This window comes from Heloderma suspectum, chromosome 12 (genome assembly GCF_057233095.1).
Source record: "Heloderma suspectum isolate Gila_16-S chromosome 12, 16-S_ref, whole genome shotgun sequence".
Classification (NCBI taxonomy): domain Eukaryota; kingdom Metazoa; phylum Chordata; class Lepidosauria; order Squamata; family Helodermatidae; genus Heloderma; species Heloderma suspectum.
In genome coordinates, this window is record NC_139469.1 from 14718844 (window position 1) to 14744734 (window position 25891).

At 46.7% G+C, this 25891-nt stretch overlaps 1 protein-coding gene across 2 annotated transcripts in view; it reads left to right on the forward strand.

Moving 5' to 3' along the window:
* The window catches only part of TECPR1 (tectonin beta-propeller repeat containing 1), a 41688-nt gene extending 16605 nt beyond the window's left edge, over nt 1–25083 (forward strand). For both annotated transcript variants that reach the window (XM_084818433.1, XM_084818432.1), the window contains 14 exons: nt 803–958; nt 2732–2881; nt 4080–4237; nt 5685–5812; nt 6034–6136; nt 8913–9009; nt 9486–9565; nt 9883–9939; nt 13107–13281; nt 16227–16362; nt 17322–17414; nt 17685–17791; nt 19918–20037; nt 21955–25083. In XM_084818433.1, coding sequence (XP_084674559.1) covers nt 803–958; nt 2732–2881; nt 4080–4237; nt 5685–5812; nt 6034–6136; nt 8913–9009; nt 9486–9565; nt 9883–9939; nt 13107–13281; nt 16227–16362; nt 17322–17414; nt 17685–17791; nt 19918–20037; nt 21955–22140 — 1746 coding nt within the window. In that variant the 3' untranslated portion in view covers nt 22141–25083. The remainder of the gene's footprint in view (nt 1–802; nt 959–2731; nt 2882–4079; nt 4238–5684; nt 5813–6033; nt 6137–8912; nt 9010–9485; nt 9566–9882; nt 9940–13106; nt 13282–16226; nt 16363–17321; nt 17415–17684; nt 17792–19917; nt 20038–21954) is intronic.
* Nucleotides 25084–25891: the final 808 nt, after the last annotated feature.

The following is a 25891-nucleotide window of genomic DNA, read 5'->3' on the forward strand; positions in this document are numbered from 1 at the left end:
TGTTCCCCAGCAACCGGTGTATATAGGCATACTGCCTTTGATACTGGAGGTGGCATATAGCCATCAGGACTCGTAGCCATTGATAGCTTTATCCATCATGAATTTGGCTAAGCTCCCTCTAAAGCCATCCATGTTGGTGGTTGTCGCTACATCTTGCAGTAGCGAGTTCCGCAGTTTAACAGTGTGTGAAAAAAATTTGGTCTGTCCTGAATCTCCCAACCTACAGTTTCATGGGATGACCCCAGCTGGATTCTAGGATTAGGAGAGAAGGAGGAAACCCTCCTCTCTCTCTCTCTCTCTCTCTCCTTTCTCCACACCAACATTATAGTATCGCTGTTCTGCTCAAATCCTCCTGTGTGGCATGGAAAGAAAGATGGAAGATGGAGGCAAATGTCATTTGGGCTCCTTGTAGCTTCTCCTCCTCTTCAGAAGGACTTCTCCACACAGCACAGAGAAAAACCATGGAATTCGCTACCACAAGATATAGTGATTGCCACCAACTTGGATGGCTTTAAAAGGGGATTAGACACATTCATGGAGGAGAAGGCTATCAGTGGCTACTAGGCTTGAGGCCTATGTGCGACCTCCAGTACCTGAGATGGTATGCCTCTGTACACCATTTGCTGGGGAACATGGGCGGGAGGGTGCTGTTGCACTCCTGTTCTGCTTGTGGGTCTTCCGTCAACAGCTGGTTGGCCACTGTGTGAACAGAAAGTTGGACAAGATGGACCCTTGGTCTGATCCAGCAGGGCTCTTCTTATGTTCTAGCGTTGTTGCTTGTGTGTGTGTTTTTCCCCTCCAGTCTGTCTGGGTTAAAACTGGCACCCTGCAGTGGTGGAGAAACTGGAAGCCATACCGATGGGTCGATGTGCGGGTGGCCCTTGAGCAGTTCACAGGGAATGATGGCATGCGGGATAGCATCCTCTTCATCTATTACATGCACCACGAAGAAAAGAAGGTACATGTGTGCCACCGCATTGGCTGCCCTCACACATAATGCTAAAGCAGGAGTGGGGAACTTTAGGCCCGGGGGCCAAATCTGGCCCTCATGCAGTCCCAGACAGGCCCTCTGGGGTTCCCCAAGTGACCACACCCCCTTCTGGCCTCACCCCATTTCTTCCAACCACCAGTAGTTTTGCGATTTCCCGGAGCCAAGATGTTCCCTAGTGGGAGAGAACATGCTGGTTACAAAAGCCCAGCTCTCCTTGGGTAAAAATACGAGAGCGGGGATGTGGAACCTTAAGCCTGCAGGTCACATCCGGCCTGCGTGGGCCCCCCTAGGTAGCCACTCCCCCTTTCCCTGGCCCCACCCCTTTCCTCCAACCACCCATTGTTGGGTGGTTTCCCGGCTTTTGTGCAGTTTTCTACCCCCTTCTAAAAGGTTGAAATGCCTCTCCTTAGGCTTAATGACTGCGAGTAAGAACTTTAATGCTGGCATGTTTGGCCACATGTCTTTCGTCTTTGGCTCTGCTCCTTTGCCTCTGGCCCTGCTCACCACTGGAACATGGTCCTGAGCGCTTCTGCGAAATGGAATTTGGCCCTGAATGGCATCCCCCATTCCGGTGCTAAACCATAGCTGAGCACTGTGCATGAGCAGAAAAAGAGCCTGCCAAAACTCTGAGCATGCCCCAGTTTCCTCACCCGGGCTCTGTTTCCACAAACAATGGAAGGAGAAGGGAGGAGTGGCTTGCCTGCATTTTTGTAGGAGCCGCTTTTCGTCTGGGCAGGGCTCCATGAGGGTGTGCATCGCACCATTCTAAGTGACTTCACATAACTTACTTGGGGGGGGTGGAGTGAATGTCATCGGAGTGGCAGGGGCTGCTCAACCAATGAGAGGCTTCCTCCCCCCCCCCCCCCAGGCTCCATAAGGAAAATGCGAAGTAGTTACTTTGCCTCGTGTGCATTTGTAAGACAAGCCTCCCACGGGTGCCCTTTGTAGCCCATGCTGTTCTTGATCGCGGTAATGGAGGGGTGAAAGAAACACTCCCGATGTGCACATATGTAAGACAAGCCTCCCAATGAGCCCCAAGCCTCATTGAACACAATGGGTGTTACTTCTGAGTAAACACTATTTGGTTTGTGCTGGGAAACACAGGGATGGGAGACAGGAAACACCCCTTGACTGGGGTTATAGTGAAAGGCACAGCCCTGGGCAGGGCTAGCCTACCCAAGCTAAATGCAGGGGTTGGTGCATACAAGAATAATACCAGGGAGAACCTGACTTAAGGAAAAGAATCAGACTTTAAGCAGTCTCAGGCAATTCGGTTTTTCCCTGATGAGCTCCGGGGTGGATGGATGGCCATGACATCATCTATCCCTAACGACCTCAGCACACAGCCAGCTCAGAGTAAATCGCTGGTGGAAACATTCCCCTGGGTGGGAGAACGAATCAGGATTCTGTTTCGCTTTAGCCGATTCCTGGCTTGCCATTACGTGCAAAACAAATGACTTATAGTTATAACGAGCTCTCATTTGGTAGACAAGCCAGGGTTTTGTAGCTGGCTCATTTATCAATTGACTAGAACAGATTTCCCCAACCTGGTGCCCTCCAGATATTTTGGACTACAGTTCCCAACATTCCTTACCTTTGGCCATGCTGGCTGGGGCTAAAGGATTCACCTGCTGCTTTTTATCAAGTTCTTTAAAAAATATGCCCAGATTCCATTTGTATTATCTGTGCTCCTCAATCAGAAAGCCTGTTATATGTGTGAGAATGTGGTTTTTCTGCCAGTACATCCACGTGTTCCTCAATGAAGTCACTATCCTGGTCGAGATCCTGAACGAGGCCAAGCACTCCTTCGCCCTCTACACACCGGAAAAAACAAAGCAGCGTTGGCCCATCCGATTAGCAACTGCCACCGAACAAGAAATGCACGACTGGGTAAATTCAGGGGGTAACTACGTCCTTAAAATCAACTGTGCATTGAAATTTAAGGCATTGAAACCTAACTTTGGATTTTGGAAGGTAGTACCCCATTTTCACCACATGGGGGCATTTTCATAAGCGCGAGCACTGCTAATATTGGGCATTTTAGTCCAAGGACTCAACGGGTTTTGCAGACGTTGAGCGACTTTGGACACCACATCTCACCATGGGTTACTTAACCCACAAGTGTGTGTTGTGTATTTAGCCTGGCACCCGCAGGCAGCACAGCCCGTCATAGCCACAGCACCTGTGGGCACCAGGTTCAATATGCAACTCCCGCTCCAGGATTGTTTTATTTTATAATTAATTTGTAATTGTAAATTTCCAACCATACAAAACAAAACTAAAAAAGGAGGAAAAGAAAAAAAATGTCGCTACATAAATTTAAATATATCGGTTTCAATGCATGATTATGCAGTGTGTGTGCGTGCATGCGTGTGTGTGTGTGTGTGAATGAAAATGTACCTTTCTAAGAATTATACATAAACTTCAACAAAAGCAGCCCAAGTATCCAAATAAGTATCCATTCACAGGTGGTGTCTATACGCCACCCGTTCAAATGTTGAAAGCATTATAAGGCCTTCGATCCATTGCATTATAGGAGGCGAGTGTTTATTCTTCCAGTGTCGTGATATCAGTTTTTTAGCTGTCAAGTGGGCTCAGGGAATCTGTTTGCGCTAATCTGACTGTGCGTTAATTTCCAGGAAGCAGGTAGATAATTTAGAAGGACGTGTACATCACTAAATATTAAAGAGTGTTCCAATGCAACCTTTATCTGTATAATAACCTCCTCCCAGAAAGAGGCAGCTGTCAGGCATTGCCAAAACGTATGGTTAAAAGCAACATTGGCTGTATTACCACTCAGCGACCGTCATGTCGTGTGGAACTCAGCGAGTGTGGGTTATGCGAGGATTAAACCATGGATATAGGGCCTTCTGGAGGAACTGGCCCCTGTGTCTGAGGTTCAGCAGGCCTGGTATATAGGATGTGCAAATAACTCCCCTTAAGATGCCAAATAAGCTTCCCAGCTGGTGGCAGTGAACAGGGGTATCTCAAGGAGGCACAAGTGGAGTTGTTTCTTCAAGTAGTAGGAGATGCTCAAAGTGCTCAGCTCTGCTCATTACTAAACTTTTGCTCCTTCTGCACTTCCCAGCTGGTTCTGCTGAGCATGTCGTGCTGCGAAAGCCGGCAGATCCGGGGGGCCCCCTCCCATCAGGCCATCTGGTCACTGACCTGCAAAGGAGACATCTTCGTGAGCGAGCCAAGCCCTGACCTGGAGGCTGCAGCACACCCGATGCCCTGCGACCAAATGTATGAACCCTTCGCTATTATTCTCCCTCGCCGACGGAATATCTGCATGGGCGACTTTGGGCCAGCCACTGACTCTCAGTCCAACCTACCTCACAGGGTTGTTGTGAGGATGAAATGGAGACGACAAGGACCACATAAGCCGCCTTGGGTTCCTTGCAAGAGGAAAAAGGCAGGCTATAAATGTAATAATAAATAATAAAATAAAAAAGGCAGGGTGGAAGGGAGAGTACATCCAGCTGTTTTCCCCAGTGGGAAAGAGCAACACCATCCAGCTATCCTGTGCTACACATACATGAGAACAGGTGGGTGGGCACATGAGGCAGGGCCTTCTCAGTGGTGGCACCTTGCTTGTGAAACTCCCTCCCAGTGGAGATTCGCCAGGCTCCCTCTTTGCCCATCTTTAGTCAGCTGATAAAGACCTTTCTATTACAGCTGGCTTTTAATCTGTGATCTGTTTCTTTTCCATTTTCATTCTGCCTTTTGCTGGCAGTTTTAGGATATAAATAATAAAATAAGTAACGGTTCTAGCAGCTTGTCCTATTTCAGCAAGGAGTATCTGGTGCTCCCAGAGTTTGGTTTGACACCCCAAAGCTCAGTACTTCTCTGGAGGTCCTTCGTCCTTACAGCAAGTAAACATACAGCGAGAGGCAGTGTGGTACAGTGGTTAGAGCAGGGGTGCAGAACCTCAAGCCTGGGGTCCAAACCCAGCCTTCCAGGCTTCTCCAGATGGCCATGCCCCCTTTCATCTGGCCCCACGCCCTTTCCCCTAACCAACAATCGTTGGGTGTTTTACTGGCTTTTCTGCAATATTTTCTCCGTTCTAAAAGGTTGAAATGCTGCCCTGAAGGCTTATTTACTTACTGGCAGGAAGTGCTTTAAACTAAAATATGCTGGCACTTGGGGTCCACCCCTTTTGCCTTAGGCCCTGCCCACCACTGGAATGCAGCCCCCAAGAGCTTCTCTAGAATGGAATGTTCGGCCCTCGGGCTGAAAGAGGTTCTGCCCCCTTGCGTTAAAAGAGTGTCGGACTAGGACTGGGGAGTGCAAGGTTCAAGTCCCTGCCCGGCCCTGAAGCCAAGGTGAGCTTCTGTGTCTCTCTCAGCTTACCTCATGGGTCACTTTGAGGATAGAATTAGGAGGGAAAGAGCCACGGATGCCACCCTGAAGTCTTTGGAGGAGGGCTGCACTAAATACAGTCCTTTGCGGGATTGGTGGTTATATGGCTGCCCACATATGGTGTTCCAGGGCATAGTCTGAAGGCTCATGAGGCAGCCGCCTTGCTGAACTTTAGCAGGTGTGGGTCTGGTCAGTGCTTGAGGGGGAGACCGCTAGGAAGGAACCTCATGTCGCCACCTTGCGTTCCACCATGGAAGAAAGGTGGGATATAAGTGTAATAAATAAATATGTGTCCTGGATGAATGCTGAGCCGATTCCCTTGTCCCCATAGGTTCTGGCGCCAGATAGGGGGTCACCTCCGACTCATCGAATGCAACAGCCGCGGCATAGTGTGGGGCGTGGGCTATGACCACTCTGCCTGGTTTTACACAGGCGGATACGGAGGCAGCTTCTTCTCGGGTAACAAAGATTTATTCTCTTGAATTTTGCGGGCTGTGTTGCCATAATGACGTTTTCACGTCTTCCGTGCTGCCATTAATGTGCCGTGTTGTGTTTTTAATGAATTGTGTAAACCGGCCCTCAATTTAAGGGCAGTATAGCAATGTTTTAAAGAATCAAATGCTAAACAAAATGGGAAATGTGCAAGAAATAGGAAATAATGAACCGTCTGGTCCTTACAGGATTGGCAAGCAGCACCGATAATATTTATGCGCAGTCTGATGTGAAGTGTGTGTACATTTACGAGAATCAGCGGTGGAATCCCGTTACTGGATACAGCAGCAGGTAAGTGATGCTGAGATGCAAACCACAGAACAGCCCTCCAGGGTGTTGTCCGTGGCAGCGAACGAGTCTCGCTTGGGAAAGTTGCTTGGTGTTAGGGATTTGGGTCTTTGCTGAGTCTTTTCAGTCTGTAGTTCTGGTATTTAGGTGATCGATACACTTCAAACAAAGTATACACCAAACATTGTTTTAGGTGTGCATTGATCTGGGGTCCTGATTCTGTCCAGTCCCAGTCACAGTAGATTCCTTTGATTACCAAGATGAAACAAAGCCACTTGTACGAAAGGATGACAGTTTATTAATAGAAAATAGATGCAGAATATATATACAAAGAAAGCTCACACCTCTCTTCAGTTGACAAAGCCGTTCTCTGCCACACTGTGTGTACTCTGGGGGCCCCCAGCAGAGAGCACGGAGTCGATCCTCTACGGCCGGCAAAAGTCCTCCAAGCTGGTAGTGTGCATACTGCCCCTCAGAGCAAGACCAAAGCACAAAGTCTGCGGGTTGGATTTTATAGGTTTCTTAGAGAACCACACTCTTCTCAGGTGAAGCGGGGTTCCTCCTTCCCACAGGAAGCAAAACCTGTCTCATTTTCTAGGAGCTGGCATCATCTAGCTGGCATAAACAGCTTCAAGGTGAAGCTGTAATTTACTAGGCTGTGTGAGAGGCCCACTCTCCTTATAAACTATAAAGCTGCCAGCTGAGCCAAACGACACAGGTCTCTCGGTGGCTGCCTACCAGCATATAAGAATGCTGTGAAGTCCACCTTTTTTGCTCACTAACCCACTCGCTACAAGGTGGATTCGATTTTGGTTTTGTACTAAGAAGAATTAGTAAAGGAAAATCTCTTTGACCCATTTTTTCATTTTTATTAGAAATTTGCTTGTAACATTACATTGAAATATATTGTGCACCTAAACGCATTTTGTTGCTGTAAAAGTGAGCTTTGCTAAAGATCTTTAGATCTTAAGAACTTTAAAAGGAGAGATCTCATTCTAAGTACTAAGTTCCCCATTCAGTACTATTCAGCTGATAGGTACACATGCCTGGTGAGCTTCTAATAAGAATCTCCCGCATTCTAAAATCAGCACATATTTATTTATATCTTTTAATGTGTAGAAATTACTTCATAGCTAATATTATCTACTGTCCCATAAATTAGAGCTCACAATTATTTCATTGTCAATTCAAGATCAATTTTGAATTATACCTTTGAGAAGATAACTCCTTACTCAAAATTTGCTAATTAAACTTAAGTCTAGAAATTTTTCTAGATATCTGTATATCAAGCTTTTTGAGGTGTATACCTTACACAATATTTTTTGCTCATTAATTGAGAAGTGAAAACTTTAAGTACACTTTTGACCTGGAATAATACAGTCTCACAGCTGTTGGTTACTCAGATAACTTTTTGGCCCAAGTGACAGGGCTTTAGCTCAATATTTTCCCTTTGGGTGCCATCCAGGTCAACTTGACCATTATTTTTTATGTCAGCTACCCAGAATTCATTGCGAACCTGCATGTGAACCTGTATTTTCTTTTTAATACAATTACTAGTTTTTACTTATTCACATTCTCAAATTCTTAATTATTCATCATTAATATTTAGCATTTGCATTTCATAAAACATCTTACATTGTGTTAAGACAGATAGATTAGCATTTTATCAATAGTCTTCCCAGAAAGTCCAGTAAAACAACATCAGCTATTTCCTAAAATCCAGGAGATCATGTTGACTGTATTTTTTTTCTAAAAATAAACTAATGTCCTTGGCCAGCCAACAGTGTTTGTCCCACAAGCCGAGATCAAACCTTGCTCTCCATTTTATGTTTGTAGGGCAAGCAAGCGTAAACTGTAGCTTGCTGAATTGGACAAAATGGCAAACAATGGTTTGTCTCAAACTACCTAGCTGCTTTTTTCCCATTAAACCCCCTCCCCGCACCCCCCTTCCCCACCGGGGGGGACGGGGACGCTAAAGAAAAACACTATTAGTTCCAGTGGAGGGTTGTTGTTTTTTTTTCATTAGTCTCTGCTCGGGGAGGGCCAATTTAAAGGGGAAAAGCTGGGTGGGAAGGTTTGACCACCCCCACCTGCACATAGTGGTCCCTATCCAGATTTGGGCCCTACACACTTGCACTGAAGTAAACAAAAACATCAGGATCACTTACACACTATGCATTTAACATAGCGTGTACTTTAGCCCTCCATCTCACTTCTAGTGTGGTCATTGCAAAGCAGCCTTTCCACATGTATGTGTATGTGTGTGTGTGTGTGTGTGTGTGTGTTTAGGTTGCTTTAGGCTGCAGTCCTCAAAATGCCTGGGAGTAAATTCTGCTGAATGGAGTGGCATTTACTTACTTGTTTGGGAATATATATAAACTGCTTACATCTAAAGATTTTGAAGCGGTACACACAGATCATAAAAACACAGACCAGTGCATAGAATATATTGAATCTACGGAAGATGGGAGGCTACACTATACGGGGAAAGGGTGCAGAAACAGATGGGTCTTCCACACCCACCTAAAAATAAAGATTGTTGGTGTGTGTTTACCCTCGGAGGGACGATTATTTCCCATTGTGGGTGCCATGACACTGTAAGCCATGCTCCAAAGAACCGGAGGCTGAGTTTCCACTCCGGGTTTCCGTCAGAACCAGTCAGAATGCTAAAGGAGCTGGTTCACTGCCCCACTGACATCAGCGCCACCAGCCTCCACAGCTGCGGAGTGTGCGAAAGCATGTGTAGGATTCGACACCGAGCATTGTTCATGTCTCCCAGGGGCCTGCCCACAGACCGGTATATGTGGAGCGATGCATCCGGCTTGCAGGAGTGTACAAAAACCAACACCAAGCCCCCGTCACCCCAGTGGTCATGGGTAAGTTCCATTTTTTATCAGTTCTGGAAGTCCCTTTGTTGGGAGGCTCCTTGTTTTTGCAGCGACATCAAGGCTGCCAGGGTCAAATTCTTCCTTGTCCTAGCCAAGGTGGTTATGGGCAAACCACAGGCATTTGTCTTGACTTCCTCAGTTGCCTGTCAAAGGGCAAATTAAACTTGCTTGTTCCCCTTCGGCCTCACAGGCTTTCCTGGCAATGGAAGCTGAGTCTGGGCAGCCAACTGTCATTTTAAATTTCCCACAGTCCCCTGGAGCACCTGAATCAGCTTCCCCCCAGGGCACTGTGGGGACTTAACATGGCAGGTGGCTTCCCAGGCCCAGCAGCTGCCACCCGCTGAGCCCTCAACTAAGGGAGCCCAGCAGGAGGGGTCTTGCCGGGGTGCCTCCCAAACGTGGCGCTCTCGGGGGAGAAGTGTTTACTTCCGCTTCTGAGTTTTGCGTTTCTTTGCCCGACCCAGGTGTCGGACTGGCACATCGATTTTAGCGTTTCGGGCGGCACCGATCAGGAAGGCTGGCAGTATGCGGCTGACTTTCCGGCGTAAGGATTTCTCTCTCCCCTACTGAGGATGGGTGTTGTAGTTGATGGGTGTTGGGCAAGGCTGGTCTAGTAATACCCGAATCTCTCCTGCGCACCTATGGGGGAAAAAAACGGAACCCTGCCTAAATCTGGCAAATCATCAGTGAAGTAACAGGTGGTGTAGCCTGTCCAGCGGCCCTGCCAACCCTGACTCCCAGTGTGGGCACGGCCGGAGTCACAAGCGGCCCTTTTGTTTGAGAAGGAGCGAAGGAAAAAAAAAACCCTCTTATCTCTGCTGATGGACAACTTTTAAAACGATGCGTTTCCTCTTGCGGCAGGTCTTATCATGGCCACAAAACAATGAAGGACTTTGTACGCCGTAGGCGCTGGGCCAGGTAAAGCAGTTCAAGTTCCAAAATGCTTTAGGTGCATTTCGAGCGTATTATTTTTTCTTCTTCCTTTGCACTTGTGTTTTTTACTTCTCTCCTTTGAGCATACATTCCTCTCTTTCCCTCTGCTGCCACCGCCCCCTCCCTTCTTTAAACTTAAAAAAAAAAAAGTCTGATTCCATTCCAAGGGCGACCTCTGCTTCATCTCCTTATGGCGCAATCCTATGTATGTAGATGTCTTTCTGTCTAAACAACTCCCAGCATGGCTGGCTGGGGCATGCTGGGAGTTGTAGGACTTTTTTCTTTTCTAAACATGCATAGGATTGTGCCTTAATTACTGTAACATCCTTACTGCGAAGGCACTGAGCACTGCTGAAGGATGGTGCATACGTAATGGGCCGGTTCCCTTATAATGGGGGTGTTGAATCTCTTTTAGCCCGAGAGCCAAATTCAGTTTCGTAGAAGCTCTCGGGGGCCGAATTCCAGTGGTGGGTGTGGCTGAAGGCAAAGGGGCGGGGTTGAAAATACCAGCTTATTTGAGCTTAAAGCTCTTACTGCCACGAACTAAGCCGAAATAAGTAGTTGTAGGTTTGCAGCCTTATGCATGGTTAAGGCTAGAGAGGGAAGGGGATAGGAAATACACACCAAAGGAGAGAGGGAGTGCATAATTTTGCGGTCCACTCCCAATCTCTTGAACGTGGTTAAGCTAACTGGCAGTGGTTTGCATACATACTGGGCTTAAAGAAGATATGAACCCTTCACTAACCCCCTCCTCCCAGTCTTTGGGTAGTATCTTAGTAGTCTGTGCGTACTAACTGAAGTCCCATTCATTTCAGTGGGCTTACTCTAAGTAGGACTAACATTGGATACTGCCCTGTAGTTCAAAGATAAGGGGCACAACCCGGCTACCAGTCAGTGTAATACCGGAGTCTCCACAAAAGGATCAACTATCGTAATCGGGCTGTGTGTATTTTTGTGTAAGCACGGAAATGGGTTCCAGCTGCAGAATTCAGCACCCTTGGCTTTCACTTTAAGAAAAGATCAATGTTAAGGTGCTAGCCCTTACGGACGTGAAGATACGGCTTGAAAACGTATGATTGAGTTTTAGAGCCGCCTGGGAAAGGAGCCGGATACTTTTTGCCATTGCTTAACTTCCTTGCCCCTTCACCCCACCTCTCCTGGCGGCACATTTGTTAGTGTGGCCTTATGAGTGCTCTTGTGCTGTTTAAGTGTTCATGCTGACCCAGCATTGCATCATGCTCCATCTCTTTCCCCTTGGCCCTGCTAATCGGTAAGATACACATTCCTTAATTAACTACGGTAAACCTATGAATGTGATTCATTGCCTGGCTCCGAGTTTGCCTCTGTTGGCTGCAGATCGAGTGTTCTGGGCCCCGGAGCACCAGTTCCTGATGTTGAGCAGAACCCTGCAGGCCTCAAATGGTTGCGGAACCTGTTGCTACAACTGGCCTCGGAACAAACAGCAGTTGAATCATCCTTTAGCTCAAAAGCATTCCCCCACCATGACGCCCTGCATCAGGCTTCAAACTTTGAATATTTGTATACCCCTTTTTTTGCCCCCTCACCGGTATTGGTTCTGAAAGGGGTTTACAAGAACAGCGAACCAGCAGTTTTAGAAAGAACGTTAACTGAAACGACCGTTTAATTTTAAAACTAGCATCGCCCTTTATAAAAATGAGAGAAACAGCAGGTATGATGACGGCCCCTTTTCAATGCTGTTCTTGGCTCAAAAAGTATCAAAATGAATGTTTTGAGAGAAGATGTGTTTAGAAATACATATTTAAATAAATTGGATTTTTTTGTGTGGATCTAACCCCCCCCCTTCCCGCAGATTAGTGTGGAAATGGAATGGAACAGAACACATCATTAAATCCAGACAAAAGGGATCTGTACCAGGAATAGGCTAATCAGATGTAGATTTGTAGTTGCATATGCAGGGGTCATCGCGGTGGGGCTGTTCTCATGTAACAGTAGTGAATCATGGTTTTATTAACCCATAATTTGCCATGGTGTGTGCAGGGCATATTCCATGGCCATTTTGAATATTCAGCCCCCGTGGGGTTGCTAGGTGTCATCTGAACCTGGGTACTATAGGTTAAACAACCCACAGTTAAACCAGCTACAAATTGTAGGTTAACTGTGGATGGTTTAACCCACAATTAACCTATAGTGTCGGGGTTCAGATGTCACGTAGCGATCCCTGATCAGCCCAATTAGGGGTTAAATATTCAAAATGGCCGCAGGATGTGCCCAGTATGCACCGCAGCAAATCATGGGTTGATTAACCCACGATTTTCTGCTGTTACTTGCAAAGTGGGCCAGTGTGTGGTTCATGCGTTGCAGTGGGTACTTGGCTCCACCCGCTGCACCAGCATTTTGTATCTGTCTGCACTCGCCCCCAGCCGCTATTTTGCGCCTAGTTTGCTTGGTGGACTTCGTGATTCAAGTAAAAAAGAAAAAAAATAGATGCCACAAGTCTGACATCTCACCATGACAGGACCTAGGACACAGGATAAAACATGTCTGTGAGGTTGTCCCTTGTATAGCGCATTCCAAGCAAGCGCCAATCGGAAAATGATTCTGTCGTCCCTGCAGGAAAAAAGGAAAAAGACCCTGAATTAGGAATATCTGTACACCTTTCCCTCTTCCCCCTCCTCATGGCAGAGATATGTCACTTCCCCCTTTGCACCATATTCTTTGCGTTGAGGGAGATGAGAAGGGGGAAGCAGAGCTATTCTACCAGTCCTGCTGAAGGCTTCTCTCATGAAGGCTCTTCCTCCCTCAGCTGTTACCGCCACCAGCCATTCCAGCAGGCAGAGCTGAGGGAGATGAGCGGGAGAGCAGGACTATTCCACCAGCGCTGCTAAAAGACTTAGGTTTCCCTCCTTTTCACACACACACCACATTCCTTTTTCCTTGCATGCCTTGCCATTTTAGATCGCGAGCCTGCGGGCACAGACTGTCCTGTTTGATTGATTATATGTAAGCCGTCCTGGGAGCCTTTTTGGCCAAAGAGCAATATACAAATACCTCAGCTAAATGAGTATAAATAAATAATATCCGAAAGTGCAAAAAGTCCATTCTTCTCTTCCCTCCCTCCCTCCCTCCCTCTCTCTCTCTCTCTCTCCCCCCCCCCCCCGCCGCCTCCCTAGGAAATGTAAAATTGTCACTAGTGGGCCATGGCTGGAAGTCCCTCCAATTACCTTGTGGGATGTTTCCATAATTCCTCATTCGCCTGCTGCTGAAGAAGAATTTGTCGCTCTTTGGGGCATCAGCGACAAGGGAGATGTGCTCTGTAGGCTGCATATCACACCCCAGAACCCAGCTGTAAGATTCTCTGCACCCCTTTCCCTTTGTGTAGGTGTATGTGTGTGAAATGGGCATCCGGTTTCCTCTTCAACAGGAATCCACACTTGCAGCATTTCAGTTCCTTGAGGTTGTCTTTCTCCTCCTAAAAGCATCTGAGGCCCAAATCACATTTATTTATTTATTGCATTTATATCCTGCCATTTTTCCTCTTGCAAGGAACCCAAGGCAGCTTACATTATCCTCCTCCTCTCCATTTGATCCTCACAACCAACAACCCTGTGAGGTGGGTTGGGCTGAGAGTCTGTGACGGGCCCAAAGTCACCCAGTGAGCTTCCATGGTCAAGTGGGGACTAGAACCCAGATCTCCCAGCTCCCAGCCCAACACTCTCGCCACGACTCCACACAGGCAAACTGCACGAGTCCCCGGTCCGTGTATGAAATGACTCTTGGATGCAATAGCAACAAAGCAAAAAGGGTCCTTAACAATATATAGAGTTAGCAAAGTCCTGAGTTAAGGGACATACATATATTCAATTAAAATTGTTTAATATTAAAAAGTGCAAATATTAGAAACGTTGCCACCAAGGCATGTGTGTCACAATATACAAATAAAAACTCAAGTGTATAAAACCTAAATGCTAAAATTCTAAAATGTTAAAGCAACCTAAAAAGACGCATATGACAATGTATTTAAAAAAATTAAGCCACAATATAAAATCCTTGGCCCATCTGTCATTTTTAAGGATTTTATATTGTTGTTGTTTTTTTAAAAAATTATATATCATCATATGTTCTTTTTTACATTGCGATAACATTTTAGTATTTTAGCATTTAGGTTTTATACACTTGAGTTTTCGTCTGTCTAAAGTGACATTGGCTCATGCGATTCAGGCAATTTTCAACCACAGCAAGGAGACCTTTATTTTGGGGCTGGTGTTTCCCTGGCCTGGCTAAAAACCACTCAACTCTCAGGGGTAATTCACCTGGTGTTCTCTAGGTGTCTTGGTCTACAACTCCCATCTGCTCCAGTGAGCATCACCAAATAGTCAGGGGTTATGGAAGTTAAAGTACCAAATATCAGGAGGGCACTAGGTTGCCTATCCCTGGAACACATGTCTAGAGTTTTCCTGATTGCTACTTATTTTTCCACCCAAGTAACAGTTACCACTTTTAGAGTACCACTTTTTTGTCAATGCACTCAAGGAGATTTACGCATTAAAATAGCAGCATGCAATCTAATACACATGATACAAGAGGAAAAAGGGGTGAGGAGGGAAGAGGAAAATGAGCAAGCTGAGGTACCACTTCTTACATAATATTATATGATTGCAGTTACAAGGTGGTGCAACCACTGAGAGAGGCAGTTCTGGCAGGGGCAAAGCCAAATGGCACATCTTCCCAGTTGAGCCAATGGAAGGGGACTCGCTGTTTCACCTGTCCCGCTGATGGTGCCATCTGGAATGGCTGCTGATGGAGACAGTTTGGGGAAGGGAGGAATTAAATGGTGGTTGATCCCAGCTAGGCTGATGGATAGGGCCTCGTGGTGTCACCTCTTCCCTCAAAGGCAGCCTGGTGAGATACGAGGGGATACCAAATGAGGGGGATATGTGGGGATTCCTCTTCCCTCAAAGGCAGCCTGGTGAGATATGAGGGGATTCTGAATGAGGGGGATATGTGGGGATTCCTCTTCCCTCAAAGGCAGCCTGGTGAGATAGGAGGGGATTCCACAGCTTCCTTCGCCAACTTCCAGATTTGTACTTCATAAGTTTTGTGTGGTAATCATAGGGATGTCAGAGAATTCCGCCACGGACTCCAGTGAGGCCGGGTTCTAAAGAATCTGGAATCTGTGGCAGAACGGCCCCCCGCCACCCCGCAGAATCCCCCCGGGATGGAGCTTACCTGGGGCGGATGTGGCGGCGGCTCCAGCAGCAGCCCCGGTGGCAGCGGCAGCTCCAGCTGGTCTCCCAGCCTGCCACTGCCAGGCTGCTGCGGCCGCAAATGGCAGCCATCGTAGCGGCCGCCATTTGTGTGCTTGCAGGCAGCCATGATAGGCTATGTAAGTATTTGCACCGCTGCCTTTTTCACGGCTGCCTTTACCGTGATAGGTTACATAAATACTTACGTAGCCTATCACGGCAAAGAGCAGGGGCGCAAATGGCATAGCGGCTGCCATTTGCGTCCCTTCTTTAGCCGTGATAGGCTACGTAAATATTTACGTAGCCTATCACAGGCTACAGTAGGGACGCAAATGGCGTCCCCTACACAGGATGCCATTTGCTTCCGCGCCAGCCCAGCAGCAGCTGGAGGCCCTGCTGCGGATCGGATCGGCCGGCAGCTCCGTAGCATGGCCACGGAGCGGAGCCAGCCAGGCAGGATTCTGGGGGGGAGGACCAGATCGCCTCCCCTGCTGTCGAGGATTCCAGAAGGAGGAATGGATTGCCTCCCGCCCCCCAGTGGATGCCCCGACCGGAACCAGGTAAGGGATTCATACATCCCTAGGTAATCAACATTTTTCCTAGAACCAACTACTTCCATGGAAAAAGTTCCATCAGATTTTAACAGGCAGTCCATCATCTCAGGGTGCGATCATGAAGTTCTAGGAATCACTTCCCAGCAGGATGAAATTCTCTAGTACGGGGTGTTTAGCCTCTTTCAGCCCAAGGGCCAAATTCAGTTCTGGAGAAGCTCTCGGGGACCGCATTCCAATAGTGGGCGGTGGGCAGGGCCAAAGACAAAAGGAGCAGGGCCAAAAGCACCAGCATATTGTAGCTTAATGCTCTGACTGCCAGTAACCAAGCCTTAGGAGGGGCAGTTCAACCTTTTAGAATGGGGGAAAAGCTGTGCAAAAGCCAAGAACCCACCGAACAATTAGTGATTGGAGGGAAGGGGGGGGGGCATCTGGCTCTAGTATTTTTACCCAAGGATCACTGGGGTTTTGTAACCAGCATGTTCTCTCCCTATAGGGAACATCCTGGCTCCATGTGGGGACAGACCAGCCCTTCATTTCGGTCTCCATAGGAGCATTTCACCAGGTCTGGGCCGTCGCTCGAGATGGCTCTGTGTTCTATCGTGGTTCAGTATCGCCAAAGAAACCTGAAGGTAACTCTGTGGTGGTTTGATCGCTGACCTCTCAATGTATTCTGGCCATTTCCTGTGCTTTTAGAGATAAGATGGCAAACTAACTACAGCCTCGTTCACCCTAGGGCGGTAAACTTGTGCCTGGTCTCTACCACTTCGTCAGGCTGCAGGTGGGAAACTTCCATCCAAAAATGATTCACTGCACATAGAAAATTAGTGGATCAGATGGGAGCGGAATATATTTTTATTTGGTTCGGAGGACATCTGTGGTGAGTCCCCACCTCCAGCCTGCAGTGGTACAGCCCTGACTCAGATTGACCACCTTGAAACAAATGATATAAGGCAGCATGATCGTGCTGCCTGGGGATGATTGGAATTGTAGGCCATCCTATCCAGAGGGCAACAGGTTGAAGACAGCTGGCCTAGTTTAAGCCCTTGGAAAAGGGCTTTGGAAACAGGGTGAATCTTGGGAGATACTGGCTTGGATCCAGATTTAGTCAGAGTAGACCCACTGAAATTAATGGGCCTTAAGATAGTTATGGCTAACTTAACTCCCATTGACTTTGATGGGTCTCTTCTAATTATGACTAAATTTGGATCCAGTCTCTTCTCTGCTGTGTGAATTTCTGTATCTGGATATTTCTGGTGGTTCAAGCTTTGCACCTAAATACCAAACTTGCTCTGGCCAGTTGTACTAATATAATTTGTTGCTACTAATATATTTCTTATTACTAATATTTTTATTAAAAATAATAATTATTTTATTATAATTATTTTTATTATTTCATTATTATTTTAAGAATTTAACATTTTAGTTATTTTTATTAAGTTATTATTAAAAATTAAAAAATAAAATTATTATAATAGTACAATATAATAATTATATTAATAATTATATAAACTTATTTTATTATTAACAAATAATATTTTTTGTTACTAATATATTTTGCTGCTGGCTCTCTCTAAATATCCTTGTACAGGTGACTGCTGGTATCACATTCCTTCTCCGCCAAAGCAGAAGATAAAACAAGTCTCAGTAGGACGAACCTCTGTGTTCGTGGTGGATAAAAATGGTGAGGCGTGAATTACTTTTGTTTTGTGTTATGCTGGTTTCAAGTGTACCTTCAAAACATTTGTTTCTTCATCCAAGCTTCCAATGGGTTTTCACAGTTGAATCAAAATGGGAAGGAATTGTAAACGTATTAGAGGATTGGCTAAAAAATTCAAAATGATTGCAGTAAACACAAGAACCGAGCTGATATCGTCATGCCAGTTTATTTATTGACATGAATTGATTTATTTCTGTTCATTATAATGATTGATATTAATATCCCCCTTTCTAGGTAATCTGTGGCATCGTCAGGGAATCACACCAAGCTACCCTCAAGGATCCAGCTGGGACCACATTTCAAACAATGTCCGCAAAGTTTCAGTTGGGCCTTTGGACCAGGTCTGAGTACAGCATCTAAGTATCTCTAGGATTGTGACTGAAGTGGATAAGATAAAGGTGCAATCCATGAATATATAGACAGAAGGAAGTCCTACAATTCCATGCTGGCTGGGGAAGGCTGGCAGTTGTAGGACGTTTTTCTGTCTAAACATGCATAGGATTGCACCCTAAATTTGTTCAGTCAAAGTGTGTTACTAGCGTCATTTTTATCTGTAAGAAAAAGGCATTGAACATCTGGGGGGGGGGGTAACAATGGTAACATGGTTACTGCCACTTAATCATGCCAGTTTTAGTAGGTTAATCAACATAGATTTCTTTAACTGGATGATACTTCTAATTAATACTGCTCTGTGGCAATGTTGGAGTGGTCACCATGATTTGATTATCTCTGTGCCAGCATATATAAATGTGAATTGTTCTTTCTGTCTCTCTGGATTAGCTAGATCAGGGGTAGACAACATGCAGGCCACATGCAGCCCCCACCACCTCCCCTCTACTGCCATGCTGCCAGAATCGTTGGCAGCGGGCGGGAAATGGTGTCCGTAGTACTACAGAGCACTCAAAGAGTCCAATCTACCTTCCGTGAAAGCTAAAATTGGCAATTTTAATGCTCTGCAGCCACTTAAAAAAATCAGGATGGGGAATGCTGGGGCGAGGAGAGTCTGGAGGAAAAAATGCCACCCGGACCTCCTGCAGTTGTCCACCCCTGAGATAGATTTTTACATTGTAAATATTTAAATGTGCAGATATCTTCCCCATGTGCTCACGGACACTTTTTGCAGGGCCTTTCTTTCCCCATGAAAGTGGGAGGGGGCAATATTTGTTGGCTTTGGGGCACATCGAATTTTTAAAAAGGGGCTTCGAACCTTTAGAATGGTTGTGGCTTGGAGTTTTCCTTTATTTTTTCACAACAACAAAAAATCTTGCTGCCACTGCCAAGCACCAACATGGCTACTCCTGGCTGCATTTTTGGGACAAAATGCCCCAGAAATGGTGCTAAATCATGACAAAACCTCATTCCCAAGGACATTCTTGGAAGTGGGAGGGAATGAGGGATGTCCCATTTGCCACTATAAAGAGGTGGCAAGTATTTTTTATGATGATAAAAGAAGAAAAAGGATACACCCCCCGCCATCTGCTCTTTTTAAAGGTAAAACACCCCCACTGTCTAAAACAAGTCTTACAATTCTCTCACCCTCCATAGATTATTTCAAACTTCTAGGGGCATTTGCACTGTATTGTCCACGCCCCAAGTGTATGAAGTTCAGCTGGGCCAAATAGTTTGACCCAGTACTAATTTTAGTACCATCTCAGATTCTGCAGCAATTCATGCCCAACCTATTTGCAGATCAGGGGCAGGCGACCTAGTGTGCCACTCCAAAAGTTTGGGACTACAGTGCCTATCAGCCCCAGGCAGCATGACCAATGGTCAAAGGTGATTGGAGTTGTAGTCCAAAACATCTGGGAGGCACCTGGTTACCTACCCTAGCGATAGATCAGGGATGCCGAGCCTGTTTCAGCTTGCAGGCCAAATTCCGTTTTGGAGAAGTTCTCAGGGTCCACATTCCGGTGGTGGGTGTGGCCAAAGGCAAAGGAGGTGGGGCCCCAAACCCCTACATATTTTAGCTCAACGCTCTTACTGTTAGTAACTGAGCTTTCAGAGAGGTGTTTCAACCTTTTAGAATGGGGAAAGAACTGCACAAATTCCTGCAAACCACCAAATAATCAGTGGTCCGGAGAAAGCGGGTGCGGTCAGGGAAGGGGACATGGCCTTTTGGGGAACTCCAGCAGGCCAGATTGGGACCCTAGCCCTGAGGCTCTGCACCCCTGCTATAAATCAGTGCATACGGAGTTTGCACGTGTGGGGTTTTCTCTCTGAACGCCAGCAGCGAAAGAGCACAGCACCTGAAAAAGGCTGAATGTGCCGTCCACATGCATGACTCTCTACACTTGGGGCACATGTCAATTCCTACATCGATGTGCCTCCTCCTGCATCGGAATTTTGGTAATGGATGACACCACCCCTATGGTGATGATGATGGTGATTTGTACCGGTGATAAGCTGTGTAGGAGAGGCCCAGGGTGGTGCCATGTGAGACCGCTTCAATCGTATTCCTGCTTTCTAGGTCTGGGTGATTGCTGACAAAGTACAAGGCAGCCACAGTTTGAGCTGTGGAACGGTCTGTCATCGGACAGGAGTTCAGCCAGTGGAACCGAAGGGACTGTCCTGGGACTACGGCATCGGGGTGAGTACTGCAAACCCAAACAGTTGGGATTTGGGGGGCCCTGCTGGTATTCTTAGCACTGCGGAGAGGAGTCATAAGCCGGTCCTGTTTAGAACATCCATACATACTGTTGGCAGCTGCCTAGAGCATCTGCTTTCAAAACAACAACAACAACAACAAATTCCATCCTCCTAAGGCACTATAGGAAAGGTGTTGATTACGTTTCAGGTGCTGAATGAGCAAAGAGAGCCCACTGTATTGATCCAATCCTTTTGCACCTTTTTGTGGATGTGTTTCTGCAGCCGACAAAGCTACATGTTTATTCTTTACACTTGCAAATCTGATTCCCTTTGAACTGTTGCAGCATACTTGGGTGTGAGCGTTGGGCTGTGTTTTTCTTCACAAAATGGCTTCTGCCAGGAGAAATATGCCTTTTCTAGATGTTTTGAGGCTTGTTTAAGTCTTCTTTCCCATTCCCTTCATGTTTGTGCCTTCATGTGCAAATTGCCACTGTGAGGTGTACTGATTTTGTATGAGCAAGTATGGCAGGGGTGGGCAAATTGTGACCCTCCAGATGTTTTCACTTACAATTCCCATCATGCCTCACCATTGGCTATGCTTACTAGGGCTGATGTAAGCTGTAGGGCAAAATATCTAGAGGGCCACAAGTAGCCCACCCCTGAAGTATGGCATACATTTTAGCTAATATACTTCCAAACATAATGAAGACCAGGCAACACCTGGGTCCAGTAGGTCTTCTGTATAATAGCATTCATTCTCCAGTGCAACTCCCACCCCAGTCCACACCATCCTGGCCTTTAGAACTACTAGTGAAGCCCCGTGCCAGGTTCCTTCCTTTGCATAGTTAAGGTTGTCATCTACCAGGAGCAGGGCCTATTTTGTGGTGGCTCCAGAGCTGTGGCATGGTCATCCCTACGAAGCCCATATATGCTCTTCCCTGGTCTCCTTTTCTAGACAGCTCAAAACATTCTATCAAGTTAGGAATTCTGCAAATGCTCAGAACTCACCTTGTCCATTTCCACATGATACTTCGGCATGATACTTTGCCCTGTAGCTACTGCTTCTCCATCCCAGGGAGCTGCCGTACGGGTTAATTTGAAGCAGGGGAGCAGAACCTCAGGTCCCAATCTGGCCCTCTGGAGTTCCTCAGAAGGCCACACCTCCTTCTCCTGGCCCCAGCCCCTTTCCCCCCAATGACGTGGTGGCTTCCTGGATTTTGTGCAATTTCCCCCCATTCTAAAGAGTTGAAATGTCTCCCGTAAGACCTGGTTACTGGCAGTACAAGCTAGAGATGTATGGATTGTGTAAAATCCATTCCATCTGCATTTCACAGATTGCCAGGCTTCTTTCATTCCATCATCTGCACATTGATGGGATTGGATTTTTTTTTTAGTTTCTGAATTTGCATAAATTCGCATTTGCACAAATTTGCAAATGCCCCCCAAATGTGCAAATCCCACACACACATGCGCACTTTCACGCTTTAGCCGATGGGGGAAATGAGCATTTTTGGCCAATTCTTTTTTATTTTGCATATTTTTCTATTTCTAAATCTGTGCAAAATTCGGGAAAGTTAGAAAAATGGTCCACAAGTCCATGGAATTCGCCCAACTGGGGAAAAGCCAGTGTGTTCTGGAATCTGTGGGTCGGACTCATAAACATCTGCTCATTTGATTCCATTGCAGATTTCTCCAACATCCCTTGTAATAGCTCTTAACTGCAATATGCTGGTATTTTGGTACCACCCCTTTTCTTTTGGCCTTGTCCCTGTTGCCTACAGCCACACCCACCACTGGAATACAGCCCCCCCCCCCCGAGCTTCTCTGAAATAGAATTTGCCCCTCAGGCTGAAGGAGGTTCTGCACACCTGATTTGAAACATGTATTTAACCAATCTCTCATGTCGCTAATTTTTTAGGGAGGATGGGAGCACATCACAGTAAGAGGGAATGCAACTGAAAGCATCAAGGTCGTGTCCAAGGAAACCTTAGCAGACCCTCCCACTGAACACAGTGAGTTAGAAGCTGGAGAGAGTGACCCTCCTCAGACCACCATCTTCGTGGATGCAGCTCAGAGCTTGGACAGAAATGCCGTCCATTGCTAAGATCCTCTGTTCTCTTCAGGAATGGTCACAGCATGTGCTATCCTTCCAGGTTCCATTCCCACCATGCACCCCTGCTCATGTCAAGACACACGTCCAAACACTTCTATCATATATAAACAGAGGAGCAAGGGAGCCACGTCTTGCACGTGCCAGGAGTACATTCCGTCATGTGGTGCAGTTGCGTGCAGCCTCTCTTCATTTTGGTGGGTCTTTGGGGGGCCAGGGGCCATGCCAAAACCCACTGAAACAATTCGGAGGCTGCACAGCCGATCAGGCCCTTGATAGAACTGGGATTTTGGTAGAACTGGGATTTGCTATGTGAATGTTTGGTGAGAGGTTTTTTGTTTTTAAACCACTTTAATTTATTCTCTTACTAATATTTATTAGGCACGGTGCTGCTGAATCACTTCCAATCTCACTAGATCCATCCTTGTGTGCGGATGCTTTGCTATGCGGCTGCTGTGTAAACTGAAATGAATGTGAATAGTTCTCTTGGGCATTTGTGAGGGGAGAGGCAGGGAGTGGGAGGGCGTGGAGGTTCTTCTCCTATGAACCCTCTCGTGGCAATACTGCTGGCTTCAGCTGTGCGAGGGACAGCACATCCAGTGGGAACTGCTCTTCCTTGTAGAGGCGACTTGCCTAAACGGAGCCCATTAGTGAATTCTGTGTAGGGCGCCTCTGTATCTCTTCTTTTTTTCCTCCGCAATATCTGTTAGGTCTGCTCTAAAATAGTAGCAAACTATGAGATTCTGCACAGATGGGCCTGGGGGTATAGCACTGGTCAGCAAGTGGTTGCCCCCGTGTCAAACGTGGTCCAGGAAAATCACCAGCATGCCTGTGCGTCGGGCTCCGCCAATGAGCTTCCTTTCCCCTACCATTTTCCTCACAGCTGATTCTAGGGTGTGAGGAACCAGGCAGAAACACACCAGCTGCTTGTTTCAAGCAGTTCTCCCCCACCCCCATGACTAACATGGAGGGGGGAAGGTATTTGGCCCCTTGCCCCTGTGCACCGCCCTATCAGTCATCGCTGACCACTACCCCTGGCTCGTCTGTGCTTTTGACTTCAGTCAGAGGTCAAAACTGATCTGTAGAAAAATGTAAAGTGGGTTACCCTTCTTTTTCTCTCTTTTACAAAAGCACATTTCTTCATGTATGCATTTTAATAAAAGGCAAACTGGGGAGCAGTGCATAACAAAAGCCTGTGTGCTACCTTCGCAGCTTAATGTCAAGCATCCATCATGGACACCAGAGGTGAGCAACCAGGATGGAGTGGGGGGCCAGTTGACCCACCCCACCAAGCCATCTGAAGGCCCCTGATATCATTTGGTCCCTGGCAGGGAGGGGGAGCAGCCCAGAGGGGGATCCCCTTGTTATTTCAATCACATATTGGAGCTAAGAAGGGGGTGGGGTTTGGGGTGGGGCCCAATGGAAGGAGCCCGAGTCTCTGCAGGCTGGATGGGTGTCCTCCGCGGGCCAGATATGGCACATGGGCCGAAGGTTGCCCTTTCCTGACTTAACACGGTCTGTGGATAAACTCAAGAGGTCTTGTTCTTCGTTTCCCTCCCTTCAGTGCAGCTACTCTAAAGGAGGGGTAATGAGACCACTTGGTTGCTGCAGGTGCGAACCCAAAGCAGTTCGCCGGAGCGCTGCAGCCACAAACCGGTGTGCTGCCAAAGCATCCATCACTATTCATGCGCCATATTAAAGATCGATCCTTCATGGAACTGTAAAGCCTGTGTTGCTGAGCTTAAAGGGTTCCACCGGTCACAGAGGATATGCCTGCTGGATTCGACCCAAGATGGTGGCACTACCTGTAAAAGTCATCCAGTCTCACTCCTGGTGTAGGTTCCAGCTACGCACATCTCTGCCCCAATCTGGACATCAAATCCATAAACATTTCTGAACCAATGCTTTGGCTCTAAATTCATGCTTGTAGAAGACTTCCAGGACCATACCACTTCCACATCCATGACAGGGGCATGTATGTGTGAAACAGCATGTTAGAAAACTGCCCACTGGAGAGACAGAGAGGCAGAAACCCTTCTCTTTGATAAGCTTGCTTTTTGTGGCAGGAGTTTTTGATGTGGAGAAATGTTTTAAATGACCCTGTGATTGCCTCCTCCTGGCACACACATCATAGCGGGTACCCATCGGGCATGGCTGTGTCGTGCAATATTAATGTATAGTCCCATGCTTGCACTCCAGTCCCATGAATGTTTGCTAAGTCACTGAATTCACCGGGTCTTTGAATCCAAAGTGTGTGCGCCTGGGGCTCCATCCTGTTGCGTCTCAAATTCTAAAAAGATCAGAAGTTAAGCTCTTGCTAGGACGTTGCAGGGACCTCAACTAACTTGCTGTTCCAAGTGCAACTCTTGTACCCCTGTATATATTTTCTTTCAACAGTCGTATACTACAAAAATGTTCAAAAGGTGCTTCTTTTTGCCATCACTGCAAGCCCCACCACAGGAAAAGCAGTATATGCTGGATTATGCAGCTATTAAAGGTACAGCAACCTTAAAGGAAAAAAAGCTCTTTGCTGGAAATCTGACTGTAATGGGGTTGATATGGGGCATTTCAATTGCCATCTATACTGTCCAATTACCTTATGTAGACAAGAAAGGTGGATTTAAGCCCGCATTACAGGGTGCAGGTCTGGAATCGTTAAGAAGGGGCTTTGGTTTGAGGCAGAGCTGCTTTGCTGAAGGGCCGGTCCTGCACCACTGAGATAAAGATCCCATTTTGCAAAGGGTGAGGTTTATGTTGTGCTTCTTTCCCATCTCATCCTGCGTGATTGTACGTGGCCTTTTTAATATTAATGAAATCGCATTTTCGCATGGTTTTAGAGCTGTTCTATATTTGAAATAAGTGTTCACATGGTCCTTCTATTTTAGAGCCTATATCTGTAAATGTATTTGATGCCAAGTAAAACCGAGTTTCACAATCAAAGGTGTCAGAGTTTCACAATCAACAGAGAAGAGACAACGGATTTGGTCTTAGTTATTTTATGTAACGCCACACTTTCCAAACCACTGTTCCACTTTGGAGGAACGTTAGTGTTTTGCGTTTGGGTGGGGGATTGCAACTGCAGAGTGTGGGGCTGGGGGGGAGTGCCAAAGTGATACTATTTTTGTATCGAGTCTGATGGTTATAAAGAAAGTTCTGCAGTGATTGCACAGGAGTCTCTTTTGATGTGACGGCATTCTATCATTCTTCCCCAACCTGGATTTGTTGGACTATAACTCACATCACCACAAGCCAGAATGGCCTTGCTGTCTGGGGATGATTGGATCTGTAGTCCAACACAGCTGAAGGGTGCCAGATTGGGGAAACTTGTTTTTATAGCACCTATTTATTAGGTTTATCACTTGATTATCAAACAGGCGAACAGGTCCAGACTACCAAACAGGCTAATGAGGCCATGGTCTAAGGCCCATGATTTTACTAAATCGCTGTTGGCACAGTCTACTAATTTTTCCCTTAAAATGTACCTGTTAAAGCCATCTTCCCTAACCTGGTGCCCTCCAGATGTTTTGGACTACATCTCCCAACATTCTTGACCATTAGCCATGCTGGCTGGGGCTGAGTCTAAACCTCTGGAGGGCAACAGGTTGAGGAAGGTTGTGTTAAAGGGAGGGGGCTTCTCATCAGCCTGGCCATAGGGCCCATAAATTTCCTAATCCGGTGCTGGTTTTGAGCGTGATCCTAGTGCTGTAGGGGGAAAATGTTAAAATATGAGCTGTGTATGTGCTTT